Source organism: Macrobrachium nipponense, chromosome 33 (genome assembly GCF_015104395.2).
Source record: "Macrobrachium nipponense isolate FS-2020 chromosome 33, ASM1510439v2, whole genome shotgun sequence".
NCBI lineage: Eukaryota > Metazoa > Arthropoda > Malacostraca > Decapoda > Palaemonidae > Macrobrachium > Macrobrachium nipponense.
The window spans coordinates 55,272,719-55,293,631 of NC_087219.1; the positions used below are offsets into that span (position 1 = coordinate 55,272,719).

General features: G+C 39.1%; 1 protein-coding gene across 1 annotated transcript; it reads right to left on the minus strand.

Annotated features, from left to right (window-relative positions):
- Positions 1-8,290: 8,290 nt before the first annotated feature.
- LOC135203208 (putative serine protease K12H4.7) lies at positions 8,291-20,913 on the minus strand. The gene is made up of 9 exons (XM_064232961.1): positions 20,604-20,913; positions 19,650-19,831; positions 16,837-17,069; positions 15,633-15,768; positions 12,695-12,865; positions 11,648-11,766; positions 11,160-11,292; positions 9,713-9,882; positions 8,291-8,585 (listed from the first exon to the last, which is right to left on the minus strand). The coding sequence occupies exons 1-9, from the start codon at positions 20,817-20,819 to the stop codon at positions 8,476-8,478; spliced, it is 1,470 nt and encodes a 489-aa protein (XP_064089031.1). The 5' UTR covers positions 20,820-20,913; the 3' UTR covers positions 8,291-8,475.

Sequence of the window (20,913 nt, forward strand, 5' to 3'; positions counted from 1 at the left end):
CACTATGACATGTCTTGTACTATTCTCAAGTACTTGGTGATGGGATGTGAACCAGTGAGAGAGAAAAGCCTTGTTAAAGGCACAGAATCCTCACCGTTGAGGGTAACTATCAGCTAGAAGTAAAAAATAGCTTCCCTGCCTAGGCATCTCATGTGTATCGTTGTAGAGCATTTTATGGTGTAATATTTCATTCCTCAGGGTTTAGATTCCAAAATAACAAGCTTTTTTAAGTCATTTCAACGTTCACTCATTCTTTTAACTACAGAGTCTTATCTTTTATATATTCCATGATATTCTCTTCTTCCTCCAACTTGCTGTTATGATCTTAACCCTTAAACCCTTAAACGCCGACTGGACGTATTTTACGTCGAGATAAATTGTCTGTCGGGTGCCGACTGGACGTATTTTACGTCGACATACAAAAGTTTTTTTTAAAATTCGCGGAAAATACTTATAGGCCTACCAGCCTAAAACTTTTGAATCACGCGCCTTGGGGGGATGCTGGGAGTCCCACGGATCAAGGCCTTGTTTTGTTTTTGAAGCGTGACCCAGGTGCGCATGCGCGATATCCCTTCTTCTCGCTCCAGCCAGCATCAGTAGCGCACCATCCGAGAGCGATCTTTCGTGAAAAGCGTGTTTTTCTGGACTTGTGCGAGACTTTGAGCATTTGTATTGCTACAGGACATTCGTAGATATGTCTCAAGACGTGTGAACCGTGAAAGGCGCGTTTTACCCGTCGGAAGGGATCGTGTTTCGGGAACACATCGTTTGCCTTTGGTTACCCCTAGAAAGCATGTGGGCGTCCTTAGGGGCATTCGTAGGCATTTGGGAGGCCTCCAACCAAGGGACATAGACGAATATCTTTCGGAGCTTGATCGGGAACATGTCGCAAGTCCTCATTTTGATGGCGGATGGTCATCGAGTGATGAGGACATCAGTCCCGATGAAAGTGAGGATGAATATTTGCCCCCAATGTCCGTTCGAGGCTCACATCCCCGAAAGTGAGCTCGAATTCAGTGCATACGAGGGGAATCTGAGAGGGGGAGGGGGAGGGTGGGGATACGGGCTCAAGTTTTATCGCAGAGGACGATACAGAAAGTGAGGGCCTAAGTGAGGGTGATGGGCCACGGGGGGGGGTAGTGTGCATCGTGCCCGCACCCGTGCGCGTGCGCGCGCACGGGCACGTAGAAGGTCGGCTCGTCGCGCCAGCCAAGGTGAAGGTCGGTCGTCGGAGAGTGACGAGGGGTGGACGGAGGACCCCACCCCTCCTAACATGCACCCCTTCACGGCAACCCCTGGGATGACCGTACCAGTACCCCTGACTGTTTTTGGGATTCATCCAGCTTTTCCTGACGCAAGGGAATTGCTGGAATACCTGGTACACGAGACGGTGGACTACGCTCGGTACTGCCGATATGAGCTGAAGACGACCTGTCGTATTCCTGGCGGGTTGCAACCTCATTGACATGGCACATTTTTTGGGGCTCCACATTTATTTGGTTTGACACCTGCTATCGACGTCAGGCAATATTGAAGAGAAGTTTTTTTTTAATATATGCCGAATGTGCCTGGCGTTATGTCCCGTGATAATTTCCTGGCGATGGACAGGTACTTCAACGCCTTCAACCGAAGGGCCATACCCCGGAATAACAGTGATCGCCTCATTTTAGTGCGTACAGTGTTGGATTATATCCGTGAGCGGTGTAGTAATCTCGTGATTCCTGGAAAGAACCTGTCTTTGGATGAGGGGATGATGCCTTACAAAGGACGTCTTTAGTATAAAAGTGTATAACCCCACGAAAGCCAAAGAAATATGGTGTGAAATTCTTTCTCATTACCGAGGCCAACACTGGATACGTTGTGGACTTTTCAGTGTATACCGGGGTATTCTCCACGCTGCGTGACACTGTATTCAACCTTGTGGGACGTTTCCGTAACAGGATATCACCTGTTTATGGATAATTATTATAACTCGGTGTATCCCTGGCCCAGGAACTGTATGAAGCAGGTGTTCACGTCAGTGGTACCCTTCGGTTGGTGCGTGGGGCCCCGAATGTCCTCAAGAGGTTCGCTAGTCATCCGCAACACCTGGCAAGAGGAGAGACAGAGTGGCGGCGGAAGGGCGCTGTCTCGTCATCTGTTGGAAGGGTGTCCGACTCGTCCCCCATGGTTACGACGAGTCATGAACCCATCCAAGAAGAAAGATCGTACAGCGGAAGAAGACACGTCGACAGGGCCGAGTTGTGTTTGAGGAGTTTCGTACCGAGCGGCCTACTGTCATTGGGCACTACAACAGGCACATGGGAGGAGTTGATCTCTTGATCAGCTCATCCAGTACTATCCCTTCGCCAGGAGAACCAGAAGGTGGACACAGAAGCTCCTCAAATACATCCTTCAGTTGGCCCTCCAAAATGCCTACATACTGTACTGTGGGTACCGCGGTGACAATCTTCCGAGGTTGACCCACGCACAGTTCCTAGAGGTAGCCGGGAATGCCCTCATCAACTTCGATCCCGATGAGTGGCCTTCCATAACTGACCCCCTGCCCCGAGCTGCAGATCTGCCCCTAGAGGAAAGGGCAGATAGGAGGGCCAACTTCGCTCGACCTGCCGCCGCCCCTGCTGCCGCCGTCCCTGCTGACGACGCCCCTGCTGACGACGCCCCTGCTGACGACGCCCCTGCTGCCGCCACCCCTGCTGCCGCCGCCCCTGCTGCCGCCGCCCCTGCTGACGACGCCCCTGCTGTCGCCGCCCCTGCTGACGACACCCCTGCTGTCGCCGCCCCTGCTGACGACGCCCCTGCTGACGACGCCCCTCTTGCTGCCGGCCCCGCCATCACCGCTTCTCGTCGGGTAGTGGACCCTGCGTGTCGGCTGCAGCCAGGGGAACACATACTGGAGGCCTTAGAAGGGCGAAGGCAGAAACGGTGCCGGGTGTGCCATATGATGGCAGAAGGAGAGACACCCGGTTCTTCTGTCGTCTCTGCAAAGTTGCTCTTTTGCAGGATAGGGGAGTGTGACCGAAAGTATCACACTAAGGTCATGTATTGGAGCGCGCCCCCTAAAACCGACAGCGGAGGGCGCACGGGGCCGCCGCCGGGTCCATCAGCAGTAAGGCGCGCGTCTCCCTCCTCCACCTGTACCTCGTCATGTCGAGTGGAAAAAAATGCAAGACTCTTCATGGAGGAGGGAGAAAACAAGAATAGAACGAAGAGTCAGGATTACGAGTGAGTATTCTGCATTTATTTTATATTTTAGTTTTATATTTATTACAATTTTTTATATATCTGAATGTGTGCATGATAAAATAATAATAAGACATTTCATTGTATGCGAAAAGAGAAGTGTCACCTGCATTCCTTTTATTTATGTATTGGTACCAGAATCGAAGAATGTAATATATATTTTACGTATAAAAAAAATTATATATATATATATATATATATATATATATATATATATATATATATATATATATCTATATCTATATATATATTTATATATATATATAGATATAGATATATATATATATATAATATATATATATATATATATTATATTTATTTGGGGGGGTAAGCAAATTACTTACAGTCTAGTAATATTCAATCATTTACCTTCACTTTAAAACAAATTGCAAGTCTCTAGAACAATATCTCGATTTATGGTGAATATTTGAAAAAAAAATACTTTTATTCCGTCCGCGCGCCGATTCTCGGCCGAAAATCTCGGAAACGCGTAGGTCACATTCTCCTAATATTTGTACCTTTTCATATTACGCTTATTTTATAGTTTTATATATGGAAATGTGCGCAAAAACATGCACAATATAACGAAAAATATTGGAAGGTTGTAGCATTTATCATTTTTGAAATATTTGCATATAAAGTACGATAAGTACGAAAAAAACTACGATCGGTCAACTTTGACTCAACCGAAAAGGTCAAAAAACGCATTTATAACATAAAAATCTTACAGTCTAGTAATATTCAATCATTTATCTTCATTTTAAAACATATTGCAAGTCTCTAGAACAATATCTCGATTTATGGTGAATTTTTGAAAAACATATTTTTTTCCCCTCCGCGCGACGATTTTCGGCCGAAAATCTCGGAAACGCGTAGGTCACATTCTCCTAATATTTGAGCCTTTTCATATTACGCTTTTAAAGGTTTATATATGGAAATGTGCGCAAAAACATGCACAATATAACAAAAAATATTGGAAGGTTGTAGCATTTATCATTTTTGAAATATTTGCATATAAAGTACGATAAGTACGAAAAAAACTACGATCGGTCAACTTTGACTCAACCGAAAAGGTAAAAAAACGCATATATAACATAAAATCTTACAGTCGTAAATATTCAATCATTTATCTCATTTTAAAACAATATTGCAAGTCTCTAGAACAATATCTCGATTTATGGTGAATATTTGAAAAAAATATTTTTATTCCGTCCGCGCGCCGATTCTCGGCCGAAAATCTCGGAAACGCGTAGGTCACATTCTCCTATATTTGTGCCTTTTCATATTACCGCTTTTTTATAGTTTTATATATGAAATGTGCGCAAAAACATGCACAATATAAAAAAAATTATTGGAAGGTTGTAGCATTTATCATTTTTGAAATATTTGCATATAAAGTACGATAAGTACGAAAAAAACTACGATCGGTCAACTTTGACTCAACCGAAAAGGTCAAAAAACGCATTTATAACATAAAAATCTTACAGTCTAGTAATATTCAATCATTTATCTTCATTTTAAAACATATTGCAAGTCTCTAGAACAATATCTCGATTTCTGGTGAATTTTTGAAAAAAATATTTTTTTCCCCTCCGCGCGACGATTTTCGGCCGAAAATCTCGGAAACGCGTAGGTCACATTCTCCTAATATTTGAGCCTTTTCATATTACGCTTTTTTTAAAGGTTTATATATGGAAATGTGCGCAAAAACATGCACAATATAACAAAAATTATTGGAAGGTTGTAGCATTTATCATTTTTGAAATATTTGCATATAAAGTACGAAAAAAACTACGATCGGTCAACTTTGACTCAACCGAAAAGGTCAAAAAACGCATTTATAACATAAAAATCTTACAGTCTAGTAATATTCAATCATTTATCTTCATTTTAAAACATATTGCAAGTCTCTAGAACAATATCTCGATTTATGGTGAATAATATTTGAAAAAAATATTTTTATTCCGTCCGCGCGCCGATTCTCGGCCGAAAATCTCGGAAACGCGTAGGTCACATTCTCCTAATATTTGTGCCTTTTCATATTACGCTTTTTTTATAGTTTTATATATGAAAAATATGCGCAAAAACATGCACAATATAACAAAAATTATTGGAAGGTTGTAGCATTTATCATTTTTGAAATATTTGCATATAAAGTACGATAAGTACGAAAAAAACTACGATCGGTCAACTTTGACTCAACCGAAAAGGTCAAAAAACGCATTTATAACATAAAAATCTTACAGTCTAGTAATATACAATCATTTATCTTTATTTTAAAAACATATTGCAATCTCTAGAACAATATCTCGATTTATGGTGAATATTTGAAAAAAAAATATTTTTCCATTCCGTCCGCGCGCCTATTCTCGGCCGAAAATCTCAGAAACGCGTAGGTCACATTTTCCTAATATTTGAGCCTTTTCATATTACGCTTTTTTTAAAGTTTTATATATGAAAATGTGCGCAAAAAACATGCACAATATAACAAAAATTATTGGAAGGTTGTAGCATTTCTCATTTTTTTTATATTTGCATATAAAAAAAAACTTTTAACAAAAATTCGACATTCGGTCAACTTTAACTCGTTCGAAATGGTAAAAAACTGCATTTGTAAGCTAAAACTCTTACAGTATCGTAATATTCAATCATTTTCCTTCATTTTGAAACAAATTGCAAGTCTCTATAACAATATTTCGATTTATGGTGAATTTATTAAAAAATTATTTTTTTACATCCGCGCGCTACGAATTCATGCATCATTTTGTGATAATATTTTCTCTGTGTTGCTTTTATTGTTTTACAATATGTTATATATCAAAATGATCGCAATTTAGTGCACATTACAACGAAAAAAAAAGCAACTTGTTACCTCTAACCGTTTGGCGCACAGCGCGATTTGAATACAATTATATATGAAATTTCGTTTTTGCGCTATCATATATCGCATTATTTATATATGATAATGATAATATTTTTCATTTCTGATGGTTGCATACTAAACTTCAAGCAATGAGAAAAAAAAGGAGCCAAAAATGAACTCTTAATCTTGAAAACTAAGCGCGCTGTGATTTTTTGAAAAAAATATTTTTTCCGCTTACGCGCTCACTCTCAAACCCCTCCGGCATACGGGAGTCATTTTTTTATTTACGGCTCCGGCGTTTAAGGGTTAAGGACTTTCTTTCCTTGCTATTGGTCGAAATTTCATTTCTTCAATTCTCTTTATGATCTTATTTTTGGCAGCTTTTAACCTTGTTCTGTTGGAAAATTGTAAGGGTAAGTGTTTATCTTTTGACTCGAATAATAACGCCTTTCTTTTGTTCTATGGCTTCCGCTCTACAGTCTGTGGATTTTAAGACACATCCTTTCTACCGACTATTCCAAACCTGAATGCTCAGGTCTGTGTTGAAAGGCTACTGTAAGTGCCATCATGAGATTTACTATACCATATCTATATATTAAGTTTACCTCAAAGCTAATCAGACACAGTTTTCAAATTCTTTTCTGCCACAGGTCAGAGAAATTTGATGCAGTTTTGCAACTCTTCTGGAATGAAAATACTAAGCTGTGGAGTTAGTGAAGTAATATTTTCTCCAGTTTTTATTTAACTGAAGGTGACTTTTGACTAATAGGTATTAAAAAATAGTTTATTTTGGGTTAGAAAGAGGTATACAGCTCAAAGCTACAAGCAATACTGTTATAAGCAAATATGAGGGGGTTGTCCTTTGTGGTTAAAATTTGTGATAACGCTGAAAACATCGAAAAGTGAATAGACCGGCATTGTATCATTGTTCTGGGGGGATGCCACTGTACGTGGATACTGTGTGTGCTCGTGTGATTGTGAGTGCATGCATTCCAACATTTGTTATGGAGCAGTTGTGTAAGAAGTCCACCAGAGCCTCTCTCTGTCCTTTCATTCGGTTAGGAGACGACCTAAATTGGGAACAAGTATAATACTCTTCAAGGGAATTGGCTGAAAATTGAATGAGCTTTTTAAGCCAAGTTACTGATTTCTAAGATGTTTGAAACATGTTACTGGTTTCTGAGCTGTTTAGCCAAGTAACTGGTCTCTGTTTAATCTTACTTTACGATGCTGTTGAAGGATGCTATAGCCCTGTCCACTAAATGAACAAATAAGAATGCAGTTTGATAACTATTATATCGAAAATAATTACTGTGTTGAGCCTGATAGAGTAGACAGGGAAATATGAAATGCTTGAAGAGCCCCAAGTCAAGTAGATATAGACTTCTCTTCCTTTCAGTTTAAATGATTTCTCTTGCAATTTCCTCCATCAGCCTACTTCTTTGTTCTTACAGGACAGGCAAGAGGCCAAAGTGAAAGTGGGCTACAGCCCATTTATAGAAAACTGATATATTGCTAACATTTACTATTTCTCCAGCTATGAAGGCCCGATCTGATACTAATCAATTCTGAATTTGCATCCTATTAGTGCCATACATATCTTCACTTCTGATCATGAAAAGATATTCTGTCATCATTTGTTTAAAATAAAAGAAAAAATGATTCCAAGTATTCGATTCCGTTTTGTATTTCATTTCTGCTGCCAGAGTGAAGCTTGGGAGACTAGTACGTAAAGTCAGTGTCTAATTCTTGCAATATCCTTTCTTTTCAGTTGTGTTTTACAAAGCAGTATAATTCCTGACTTGCCTTTTCATTTAAAGTAATTTCCTGTTATAAAATGTCTTTCAAAGGAAGTTCTTTACAATCTATTCTTAGGTCATGCCCTTTATATTTTATTCTAGTCACCCTTCATTAAATTCAACATGCTAGTGAGAAACACCAAAGGTTTAGCTTTTTCCTTTAAGTGTTAAATCTGAACAGGCTACATTCTAACAGATGGACTCTTTTCCGAAGCAAGGATGAGATGAAGGTAAAAACGGGGTACTGGGAGTCACAGAAAAGACGAGGAGCGTCTTCAAATACAGAAAATGTAAGAGAGAACTTCCTACACATAGCATTTTGTGCAGTTCATTTAGCTACCTCCTATTGAGGTCGAATGACTAGGATTTTAATAAATCGTCTTGACTTTTTCCACGAAAGATCATAATTTATTTGTTTATTAAATTCCACGAGCAAAAAAAAAAAATTACAAAAATGTTTGCAATTAGAATAAGGAAAATACGTTGGAGCTTTTACATCGTCTTTTGTTTTAAGTATTTAGCAACTGCGGACTCAGTTTGTGGTCCCGGCGGTTCAACTTGCTATCGTTGCTAGTTGCTCAGCCATGTTTGAATGAGGCTGAAGATCTCCTCACGCGCTTTGTCCAGCTCAGGTGGGTCTCCAGGTGAGTGCGAGTACATGTCGGCACAATGAGCAGTTCCTGCAGGTAAGGATGAGACTTAATGGTCTAAACTTCTAAAGAATAGTAGGCCGACGGTAGGTCTGCCTAACCGCGAACCGAAATTAGATCTCCGTGTAGCTGAGGTCGTGACGTCAGAATGTCCTCAGCTCATGGCAGGTGTAGGTAAATACCTCGTAAGACTACTGTTTACTTACACGAACAGGTAAGCGGTCGGCGAAAATAAGTTTTTTGGCATATCTGTCACAACAGATTTAAATTTTGATTTAGATGTTTTAAATGATAATAAAAAAAATGTCAAGAGCTAACGGTGCATATGAATGTTTTTCAAATGTCGAGGAATTTTCAGAAAACGCTCTCTAACTCTCTCTCTCTCTCTAGGAGAAAGCTTTTATAGCGATCTGGAAAACTTATTGCGATAACGAGAAAAACCCGGTGTTTTATTCATACAGTGTTTATCAAAGCACTTGCATAGATATCTGTAACACGTCCGTTATACCCTGGAAAGCATTGTTAAGCAACGTTGGGACTTGTCAGTACAAAGATAAGTGAGAGGACACCGTCTACGCAAGTGCCTCCAGGCTCCATTTGTAGGACGGATTCATGAGACTAGCATACTATATATATATATATATATATATATATATATATATATATATATATATATATATATATATATATATATATATATATATATATATATATATATATATATATATATATATATATAAAGTAGATTAACATCAACCGCGCATTTGATGTCTAGGCCAGTCCCTTACGACGCTCCTGATTGGCTGATGATAAGCCAATCAGAGGGCTAGAAATTCTCAGTCTCTCTCGAGAGTACACATAGGCAGGATGTATCTTCCGCCTATCCTGAGAAGTGGAACATACTCGTACTACATCTTGCCTATGTGAACTCTCTCGAGAGAGTTAACAGCCCTGTGATTGGCTTATCAACAGCCAATCAGGAGCGTCGTAAGGGACTGCTCTAGATATCAGATGCACGGTTTATGTGAATCTACTATAACCACAAAGGCATGGGCGTTTACAGGGTGTATGCAAGAACATGGCTGTCAACCGCTTTGAAGCGAATACTGGACTTTCCAGACTGACCGTTTAAAGATGAGAAAAGAATGCGTTCTTACCATTGATGAAGATGGCATGGGCTTCGCTGCTTAGGTCAGAGAGAATGCTGACGGCGTGCCAAGGGTCTATGGAACCGTTGGGAAACACAACCCGGGTCACTTCTGGACGGAGACCTCCGTATATCGCGTTCGTCCTGGCCACGCCCTCGTACAACACCTCCCTCGTAAAGCTGTTGACGACACAGGATATACATATTATATCTCGGAAGCAGTCTTCCTCTTGTGTGTGTACTGGGTGTGGTCCCTGTGATAAACTGTTTAGGGCGTACAAAGTGCTATGATATAATTAATGTTAGATTCAAAGTTTTGCTTGTTTTGTGAAAATAAAATGACTTCCAGATGAGTTTATTGTCTTGATTTTGTTTCTGTTAGGTGAATATGTAACGTTGCCAAAAAGCCAGATTATTGTATTTATCTCATCTTCCCGGAAACTCTTGATGATTGACGAAAACTGGGCTAAGTTTGAGTCAAGTTCAGTACATCCTCCGAGGGTAATTTTTCTGTTTACTTTTAGCGTAGACGGAACTTGATTTCTAGCAAGAACAAAGGAAATATATTTTATTTCTATGGTATTAACTGCTATTTTTGGGGGTGTTACATAGCAGTAACCTACTTGAGAATAATGTTCATAAAAGGTGTATTTGGCGAAGCGAACTTAAGGGATAATGCCAAACTTAAAATTTAACCCCATGAATGAACAATATCGTTAATGTAGCTGTAAAGGCATAACCAGCCTATATTTTTTGCGGCGAACGGAAAATCTAGTGTAAAGAGATCATCGCATACCTATGTAAAACGCACATTTTTCATTGAGTACTCTATGCGAAATATATTTATTATATATTATATATATATATAGATAATATATATATATATATATATATATATAGTATATATATATATATATATATTATATATATATACATATATTTGTATATATAAGCATATATAATTAATAGATTATTAATATATATATATATATATATCATTATATATACTATATATACATATGTATATATATATATATAGATAATATCATATATCTATATATATCTATATATATTATAATGTATATATATCTATATATATATATTATATATATTATGTATATATATCTATATATCTATATCTTATTATATATATATAATATATATATATATATATATATAATATATCTATATATATATATATATATATGATATATAGACCATTTATATCCCTGAAGCCTCCAGTAAAGAAGGAAGGACAGTGAATAGTAATGACAATTTATAGTCGGAGGGAGGGGACTCTCAGCAAGATGTAGTACAGATGCAGAGTGGGAGATATTAAGAATACTGACGCCACTTAATCTTTATATCTTGAATAATGGTTTTCTACGGGAACCTTCGTAACCTCTGAGGGATTTTGGGGTTTTATGCTCAGGAATTTATTACACTTCTGATCTTACTTGGTCCCATAGATATCCTGGCACATCTCGATGAAAAAGTCCAGGGGGAACTGGCGAGCAAACGGCTGTTCCTCAGAATCAGAGCTTTGGTACCAACCGAATTCCGTGCACGTTTGGTAGACCCAAGCGCGACCTGGTGTGAAAAAACGCTGTCAGCGAAGTTGAGGACAGATGAAAAGGACACTTGGTGGATAAATAATACTAATAAATGCACAAAGGAATCAACACACACCTTACAACATCGAGTGTTACAGATGATCAAACAATAACATTCCTCAACTGATTCGTAGTGTTCAAACAGCCTTATATTCAGTTTTTCTTCATTTCATAGATATTACTTCAACGTACACTAGTCACATTACCCTTCGTGGCACCAAGTACGTCTCTATAGACCATAAATAAATTTACATATAAGTTTATTTTTCAAAGAATAACTTTAAGAGGCAGATGAAAATAAGGGTTCGTTTCTGGAATGAGATAAGTCTCACCTCCATCCATGTTTTCCTCCCATTTGGTTTTCTGCATCGCCTCCACCATCATGTCGTATCGGTGCTCCAGACAAGTCTCCCCGAACAAGTCAAGGAGTATATTGTTCACCTCTTGGTACCTGTGACACAGAAATTTACAGAACTTTTGAAAAAGCATGTTGTTAAGTATTAACAAAGTGCTGTCAGTTTGGGGCATCATCCAGATCATCAACCTTAATGGTTTTTCCAAAGTTCAAATTGCATATGACTATTGCAATAAAGTTTTGCTCTAAATACGACTTTTGTTTTGGATCTGCGAAAAGGCCATTGGTAGCACACTGGCATTGAGAATTTTGTTGCAACTGTAAGCATGCGCAGACTATCCTAAATTAAGCATCAGGTGTATAAACAAACCCTGTCTTCTATGTTTCTTAATATTCATCTCTGCAGCAGAAGAGTGTTCAAATCTTTCACTATGACAGTTTAAGATTCTTCAGACTAAAACTTGGTGAACTGCAATGCAGTAAACATACGACTACCGGACGAGTCGCCAGACGAGAGTTATTGAGGCCAGAAAACACCAGGAAATAGTTTAAGTTCAGTCCTTCGTGTGTCAACCGTCCCCTGCATACCAACAGAGACTTAATGCCACACCTACATACGCTTTGTATATATATATACTCTTGTAAGACATCATCTATCCATATTTTACCAGTGATCAGGGGGACAGAAGGAAGTGCTCGAAATATAAGGTTGCAACGTACAAATAGTCTTTTATGGACCTTTTATCTTCATATTATATTGTTGTATCACAGTGAAAGACATTCAATAAGGATGAAAATCAGAATTAGATGTTTTCACCATATTTGGATTTCAGATAAACAAGGTAACTTTTGCATTCGTTCAATAGCCATATTGGGGGTGAAATATGTTTTGGTGACAAACATAGGACGGAAAGGGATTATTCAAGAAATTTGTATTGCACCAAATGACTTCTAAACGACAGAACAATGAATGAGAGAATTATTGGTCTTGTTGAAATGGTATTGAAATCAATAGTAGTTTTACCTGGCCAGAGGGCCTCCTAAGGACTCGTCTTGCATAACGGCGCAAACGGAATCTATGTTAACTGATCCCACTTCGTTGTTGTACTGGACAACGTAAGCGAAGTTATCAGCCAACGTCTCGAAGAAAAGTGATACGTCATCTGGGACGGAAGCATCTAGAGGAGAACATAACCTGCGGGGGGGGAACGTTTGGAATATCTTAAAACTGCTCCAAGCTGGAGTTGCCGCAGACGTAGAGTCAGTCATAAAAGATGAAAAATGTCTGGATCGATGTTATGATTGATATTGATGAATTAAACTTTTGGTTAGTGTTTCATGAATTTTCTGTGAATCATATCTTGCATTTTCCCCTTAGTATTATGGTAAATAACAATGCAGTCGTTCTTAATTCTTACATGGTCACTTATGCATGGATATGATTTATTTTGTCATTACGTCCTCTCATCAGGATTCAATCGAGAGACTATAATTAGTACTCTGGTATTAAAGTAAAAGTTTGGAATGTTCTCTGTATCTCTTTTTTAACACGTTTTTTTATATTAAAGTAATACATAGATAATATTTGTAATAAGGTATATAATGACTTAAAATTCAACTACGCTGTATTAAAACAAACTATACCGAAGTTATTTATCTATTTAACATGTGTTGTAGTTTGTATCCCTGCAAAGTTTGTCATGATAATTAATTTGTGAAACAATTCACGCGCCAATTCTTATAAATTCCGCGTTGAAGATCAATTCATAAATAGATGCATACTTGATTGCATGCTGAATAATTATTAGTACCATGATTAGAGTAAGTTACTCGAATTGGTTGTTGGTTACACTGAGTAAATTGATCAGTGTAAGTCTCTGTGAATTGACAGGCGTTTTATCAGACTGTGCAGTGATGCTCAAATCTCATGCTACATGACTCCATAGGATTTCGTTCAAAATTTACTAACAGGCAACCTAGCATGCTCCATATTTATCTATTATTTCAATGCGAAAACGCGATTATCGCTTACAATAAGGCCATAATATGTTTCATAAGAGTGAAAATTGTCATATATTTCAAAACTGTAAGAAAATGTCACTTGTAGCCCAATTTCAGAAAAACTCTTACGAAACATTTTCAAAACTTTCGTTCACTCATTGCTGGAGCATTTGACCAAAACGAAGTCGTCATCAAACCTCAGTTCAAATGTTAAATAAATAAAAAAAGAACGAAAAAAATTGTCGTAATATTAACCATGCTTCCAAAGCAAGCATAAAATTTGAAATAGTCTTATTTGATTGCTTTTACCCTCTGCGCTGACAAAATGTAAATATTGATATACAAAAGTAGAATGCGCCCACCGATATCAACGTGTGAGGGGAGCATGAGCGGCGCTACTTTAATTGGCTGGTTATCTATGTGTCACCTACTCCAACTACTCCAAGTTGCAAGTGCTATAAACATGGCGGAAGCTCCTTGGGATGCCGTGTTTAGTACTATAATAATATAGCCACTCGGAGATCAAAGTCTTATATACACCCATTCTTATATTGTGTGGTGGACAAATTATATCCATAAACGATATCTTTGTGCGGCCGTCTACTTTACATTTACAGTTCGGTGTTTAGTACTATAGTAGATTCACATTAACCGTGCATCTAATGTCTAGGCCAGTCCCTTACGACGCTCTTGATTGGCTGTTGATAAGCCAATAACAGGGCTGGAAACTCTCGAGAGAGAGTTCACATGGGTAGGATCTGTTCCACCTCTCCCGAGGAATGCTTTTGAAAGACGTATCCCCCAGGAGAGGTGAAAGATAGATCTTACCCATGCGAACTCTCGAGAGAAACTGAGAGTTTCTAGCTCAGCCAATGAGGAGCGTCGTAAGGGACTGGCCTAGACATCAAATGCACGGTTGATGAGAATCTACTATAGCAGCTCGGAGTGGGTGACGGGTAGAAAGCATATTCATTATTTCAACTGTTTGCTGATGATGAATTTGCGATTATAGTCCTTTGATTAATCGACTGATGCATTTAACTGTGCATATTTGAACTATCGCTTGTCAGCCGGATACTGAGGTAGTGGTCATTTTGAACTTAGGTTGTTTTGATCGTCACTGATACATAATCGATGAATTAGCTTTCGTTACTTGTACCTGAATCTTTCTTTGGTGATCAACCTATAATGACTAATCTAAAAATGACTCTACATGAAATTTTCATAGATAATTAACCCATAAATTAATTCTATATTGAGCCAACAAGTTCATCGAAGTTTTCATTCATGGATAATCAGCCGCGAATCATTAAATGGACGAATATGAGTTCTGAGTTACTGCAATCGTTAGCTCATGACCAGCTAAGGAATTAAGTTGAATATTAGTTGTCTGGATTACCTACTGATGATATGAAAATGAGCTGATTTTATTCTGAGATGACAACCTCCAGGCCTGTATACCATGGGGGTGGTGTTGGGAGGTTCGAACTACGCCCCCCCCCCCCCCCCCCCCCCCCCACACTTTTCTGGAAGTCCATTTTATCTGTGACTATCCATTTCATTGAACTGTACTTACAAAGTAATAAATCATTCTTTTTTGGCAAGTCTTTTTTTGTCTTTCTTTTTTAGAATTTTTAAAATTTAACAGTAACATAATTCTTCAGTAGTAGGAAATACAAGAGTGATAAATAAGGTTATGATATATACCTATATATGCTTAAAAAATCACAGTAGATGCACGCGACTTCATAAATAAGCGAATTCCACTATCATTTTCCTGTGGAATTCGCTTATTTATACCTATATATGCAATTACGTTTATAGAGGAAAAGGTCCAATTTTGGGAAAAAAAAGACCACGCCCCCTCCCACACCCCCCAATGAAAAACTCTGGGTACAGGCCTGGCCTCTATCTGGTATAATAAGTATCCGAAACCATTCAGATCCGGGCGGGTGTAGTACCTGAATCTCTCGCTGAGAGCGCCCCACCCAACGGGGTCTGCGAGCAGTACCTCCATTTCCACATTCGCTTCTTTTATGGCGACGTTGCAGTCCTCGCTCGCTGTTGCCAGTGAGTTTCTGACCACCTCCATGTATTCTGCCCACACCGAAAAGGGTTTGAAGAACTGTTAGTTATGATTTGGTATTTTTCTATACGATTTCTGTCATTTTAGATCTGTCTTTGCTAGAGTTATGTTTTGTTAGTGAAGAAGGTTGATCTAAAGCAGGTGCAGTGCTAGTGCTACTAAGAGCATGTCTCCTGAGAGTACTGCTGAAGTAATATGTATTCCCAAAGGACCCCTAAAAAGGGTTTGGAAGAAATGTTAGCTATGATTTGGTATTTTTCTATATGATTTCTGTCATTTTAGGTCTGTGTTCGCTAGGGTAATGTTTTGTTTGTGAAGAACGTTGCTAAAGTAATCTGTATTCCTTAAGGAACCCTAACTAATTGTTCTGTAAGATCATTGTGAACGATGAAGAATGGTGGCGAATACACTCTTATGGTTCTTATAAAATGCAATGAATTTTGATGTCCTCTCGACGAAATGAGCTAAGTAAAAATCCTGTGGTTTTTCGTGCCACGAGTTTACCTTTCCCAAAGACAGCTGACTAGAAAAAACCCGGAAAGTACACCCTGATTAAAAAAAAAAAAAAAAAAAAAAAAAAAAAAAAAAAAAAAAAAAAAAAATAGAAAAAAAATCGACGATCTCCTTCATTTAGATGTATGTGTGGTGCTCTCCCTAGATAAGTATGGCAGACACTGACGAAAGATGGAAGGGGAGGGAAAATTATTTCCTTTCCAACCGACTTTCTCGGTTTGGGACTGATGATGATTAAGAGTACAGTGATGAGGAGTCAATATAAATATCAATAAAGAATTGAGTTTCCTTCGATAGTCAGATTACTTATAGCTGAGAGCCATAGTTTTTTTTCACATGCCTCGAATATGAAGGTTTGGCTTTTTCTATGGAAACCTTAGAATTAAAAAAGTTAATATTTTTAATTAAGACAAAGAATTTTGATTTTAAATTTTAGAACCATATGATATTTAATCTAAGGAAATACTTATTGCCAAACTTTATCAGGTCTATCAAAAGTTAGTCTGAGAATTCCAGAAACGAAAGTAACCTCATTCCTGAACTCTGTCAACAACGACATTGCTAACCTCGGAAATCCACTTTGGCTAACATGGGCGCGCTTGTGGCAACCGCTCCGTGAGCCAGATGAGGATACTTGAGACGATACCACGCAGCCAGGGACCCAGAGTAAGAGCCTCCAAAGACAATCCACTTATTATTTTGCAGTCCCATCTCCTCTTGCATTGCAATGGTGAACGTCGCAAGGTCAGCCAGGGCCTGCTCGCTGCTTAGATAAACTAGGTTTTCTGAAGACATATCTCTGCAAAATAAAACGTCTCGTAACTTTTACACTTCTGTTCGGAGAGATATGTCGCCTTCTTTTTATTGCAAAATGTCTAATATGCATGTTTTCAGTTTTTTTTTATTTTTAGTTATCTGCATCGATGGTGATTCCACAATTGACTTCCTGCCTCAGCTAAGTATCAAGTGTGAGAGAGAGACAGACCTATTTGCAACAAGATGTCAGTGGTAAAATCACCGTTGATGAAAATCACTCACAAAACTGAAAAAGTACATATTCGACACTGCCAGAAAATGGGTAATGTGTCCTTTATCAGAAAGTCTGAATGGAAAGCAAGGCTTAGAATGAAATTATTATTATTATTATTATTATTATTATTATTATTATTATTAACATTTTTTTTTTTGTCTATCACAGGTCCTCGAGGTACTTCAGCCTCTAGTTTTTCTAGATTCCTGTTCAGGGATCTTGGGATCGTGCCTAGTGTTCCTATGATTATGGGTACAATTTCCACTGGAATATCCCTAATCCTTCTTATTTCTATTTTCAGGTGTTGATACTTATCCATTTTTCTCTCTCTTTCTCTTCAACTCTAGTGTCCCATGGTATTACAACATCAATGAGTGATACTGTCTTCTTGATTTTGTCAATCAGCGTCACGTCTGGTCAATTTTGCCTGATCGTTTTCTATCACTCCTTCAGGTTGGTGCTCGTACCACTTATTACTGCAAGGAAGCTGATGTTTCTTGCACAGGCTCCAGTGGAGGGCTTTTGCCACTGAATCATGCCTCTTTTTGTACTGGTTCTGTGCAAGTGCTCGACATTCACTTGCTATGTGGTTTATAGTTTCATTTTTCGTATTGCACTTCCTACATATGGAAGAGATGTTATTTCCATCTATCGTTCTTTGAACATATCTGGTTCTTAGGGCCTGAATTGTGCCGTTGTTATCATTCCTTCAGTTTCCTTCTTGAACTCTCCCCTCTGTAGCCATTGCCATGTGCCATCGCTAGCTAGTTCTTTAGTCTGTCTTTTGTATTGTCCGTGCATTGGTTTGTTGTGCCAGCCTTCTGTTCTGATTGTCATTCTCCTGTCTGTATATTTCTGGGTCTTTGTCTACTTTTATCAGTCCTTCTTCCCATGCACTCTTGAGCCACTCGTCTTCACTGGTTTTCAGATATTGCCTCAGTGCTCTGTTCTCGATGTTGACGCAGTCCTTTATACTTAGTAGTCATCTCCCTCCTTCCTTTCGTGTTATGTATAGTCTGTCCGTATTTGCTCTTGGGTGTAGTGCTTTGTGTGTTGTCATATGTTTCCTGGTTTTCTGATCTATGCTGCGGAGTTCTGCCTTCGTCTATTCCACTATTTCTGCGCTGTATCTGATTACTGGCACTGCCCATGTGTGTATGGCTTTTATCATATTTCCGGCGTTGAGTTTTGACTTGAGTATCGTCTTGAGTCTCTGCGTGTAATCTTTCCCGATCGTGTCCTTCATTTCTTGGTGTTTTATATCCCCTCCTTCCATTATTCACAGGTATTTGTATCCCATCTCATCTACGTGTTTGATATTGCTCCCATCTGGTAGCTTTATCCCTTCAGTCCTTGTTACTTTGCCCTTTTGTGTGTTGACTAAGGCACATTCTTCTATTCCAAACTCCATCCTGATGTCCCCAGATACAATCCTTACAGTCTGGATTAGGGTATCTATTTCCTTGATGCTCTTACCATACAGCTTGATGTCATCCATGAACATCAGATGGTTAATTCTGTTGCCTCTTTTCTTGAGTTGGTACCCAGCATCCATCTTCTGCAGTACTTTTGTCATGGGAATCATGGCTACTACGAAGAGTAGTAGGGACAATGAGTCGCCCTGGAAGATCCCTCTCCTGATATTTAACCTCTGCTAGTCTTATTCCAGAGCTTGTAAATATTGTATTCCAGTTGCACATTGTATTTTTGAGGAAGCTGATGGTTTTTTCCTCTGCCTCATATATTTTCAGGCATTCTATTAGCCATGTGTGTGGTATCATGTCGAAGGCTTTCTTATATTCAATCCATGCCATGCTTAGGTTGGTTTTCCTTTTCCTACTGTTCTTCATTACCATTTTGTCTATCAGGAGCTGGTCTTTTGTGCCCCTACACTTCCTTCTGCAGCCTTTCCGTTGGTGGGGGATGGAGTTTGTCTCCTCTAGGTAATTGTATAGCCTTTCACTGATGATACCTGCTAGTAACTTCCACATTTTTGGTAGGCAGGTAATAGGCCTGTAGTTACTGGCTATATTTCCCTTACTCTTGTCTTTCTGGACTAAGGATGTTCTTCCTGTGGTCATCCATTTGGGCGCATGGTGATTTGCGATACAATGCCGGAGTTGTTCTGCTATTCGTGGGATTATTATTATTATTATTATTCAGAAGATGTACCCTTTTCATACGGAACAAGGTCACAGGGGCCATCGACTTGAAATTCAAACCTCCAAAGAATATGGCGTTCATTCGAAAGAAGTAACAGAAAGCAAAGGGGAAATGCAGACAATGGAGATCACTTATCAGGAAAAGAGGTGAATTAACAAATCAATATCTCTTCTGATCCCAACTCACTCTGTGGGGTGGCTGTCTCCATAATACCGATGCTCGACCTGGAAGAGAGCCGCGTTCAGCTGCTTCGCATTGTCGTACCAAGACCCGGAATACATCCACCCAACAGAGGCAGGACCTTCGCCTCCAATCATCAAGAAAACAGGTCCTCCTTCCACGTAGAACTCGAAGTTGGTGTAGTATTTCTACAAAACAGGAAAAAATTCAGTGAATTGCTTTTGTGTTCTATTTCGTCCCATTTTTCTTTCCAATTGCATACTAGAACCATCATGGACATACATATACTCAGTTTTTTTCCATCTGTCCACCCGCCTGTGGTGTTTGCGTATGGTAACACTGCGTCCCGGGCTTTAGATAGTTACGCTATGTGTAAGTTTTTGGTAAATAAAAGGATATCTGGGTGTACATTTGCAACTGAAAAGTGTTTTAATAATTTACTGTATGCGAATAACACCGTTAATATTCGAAATAGGATATTATCATTATTATCGAGTGTAAGCTGACTGTAACTATCTAAAGCCCGGGACGCAGTGTTACCATACGCAAACACCAAAGGCGGGTGGACAGATGGAAAAAACCGAGTAGAGTCATACACGCTCACCGTGCCCGCCTACCGATTCTGTAGTCTCGAGCTCGATTCCCCGCTTTGGCAACGCTGAATGAGAGGAATTTATTTCCGGTGATTAGAAATTCATTTCTCGATATAATGTAGTTCGGATCCCACAATAAGCTGCAGGTCCCGTTGCTAGGTAACCAATTGGTTCCTCGCCGCGTAAAAATATCTAATCAGCTCAGTGGTTTGGTTAAATCAAGACGTACTTAATCATACACGCTCACACAAAGAGACACAGTGCATATGTATACACACACGTCCAATTTTCTTGAGCGCCTCTGAGAGCCTACGACCGAAATTTCATGGACATTAAAGAGAGGAATCTGAAATTCATCTCATCTTACCTGCGACCAAGTCCTCGTATCGGTGGGGTTGAAGTGGTCCAGATGCTGCGTAAACCACTGTTCCCCAGGTGGAATAATTCCTTCAGGCACTGGCGGAGGAGGGAGAAATCCATTCCTGCTTCTCCCGTTTCTGAACCCGGGTTTGAGGGAAGACGCCCTGGGCGTTATGCTAATCCCCAGCAGGAGAACCGTAACAGCAGCCAGGCGAAGTTTCATTATTGGCTTACGGTAACTTACAACCAGGACTCAAGATCTTAGAGCTGTGGCAGATTTTCATAGACTGAAGGTGACTTTGAATCCCTTCGACCTG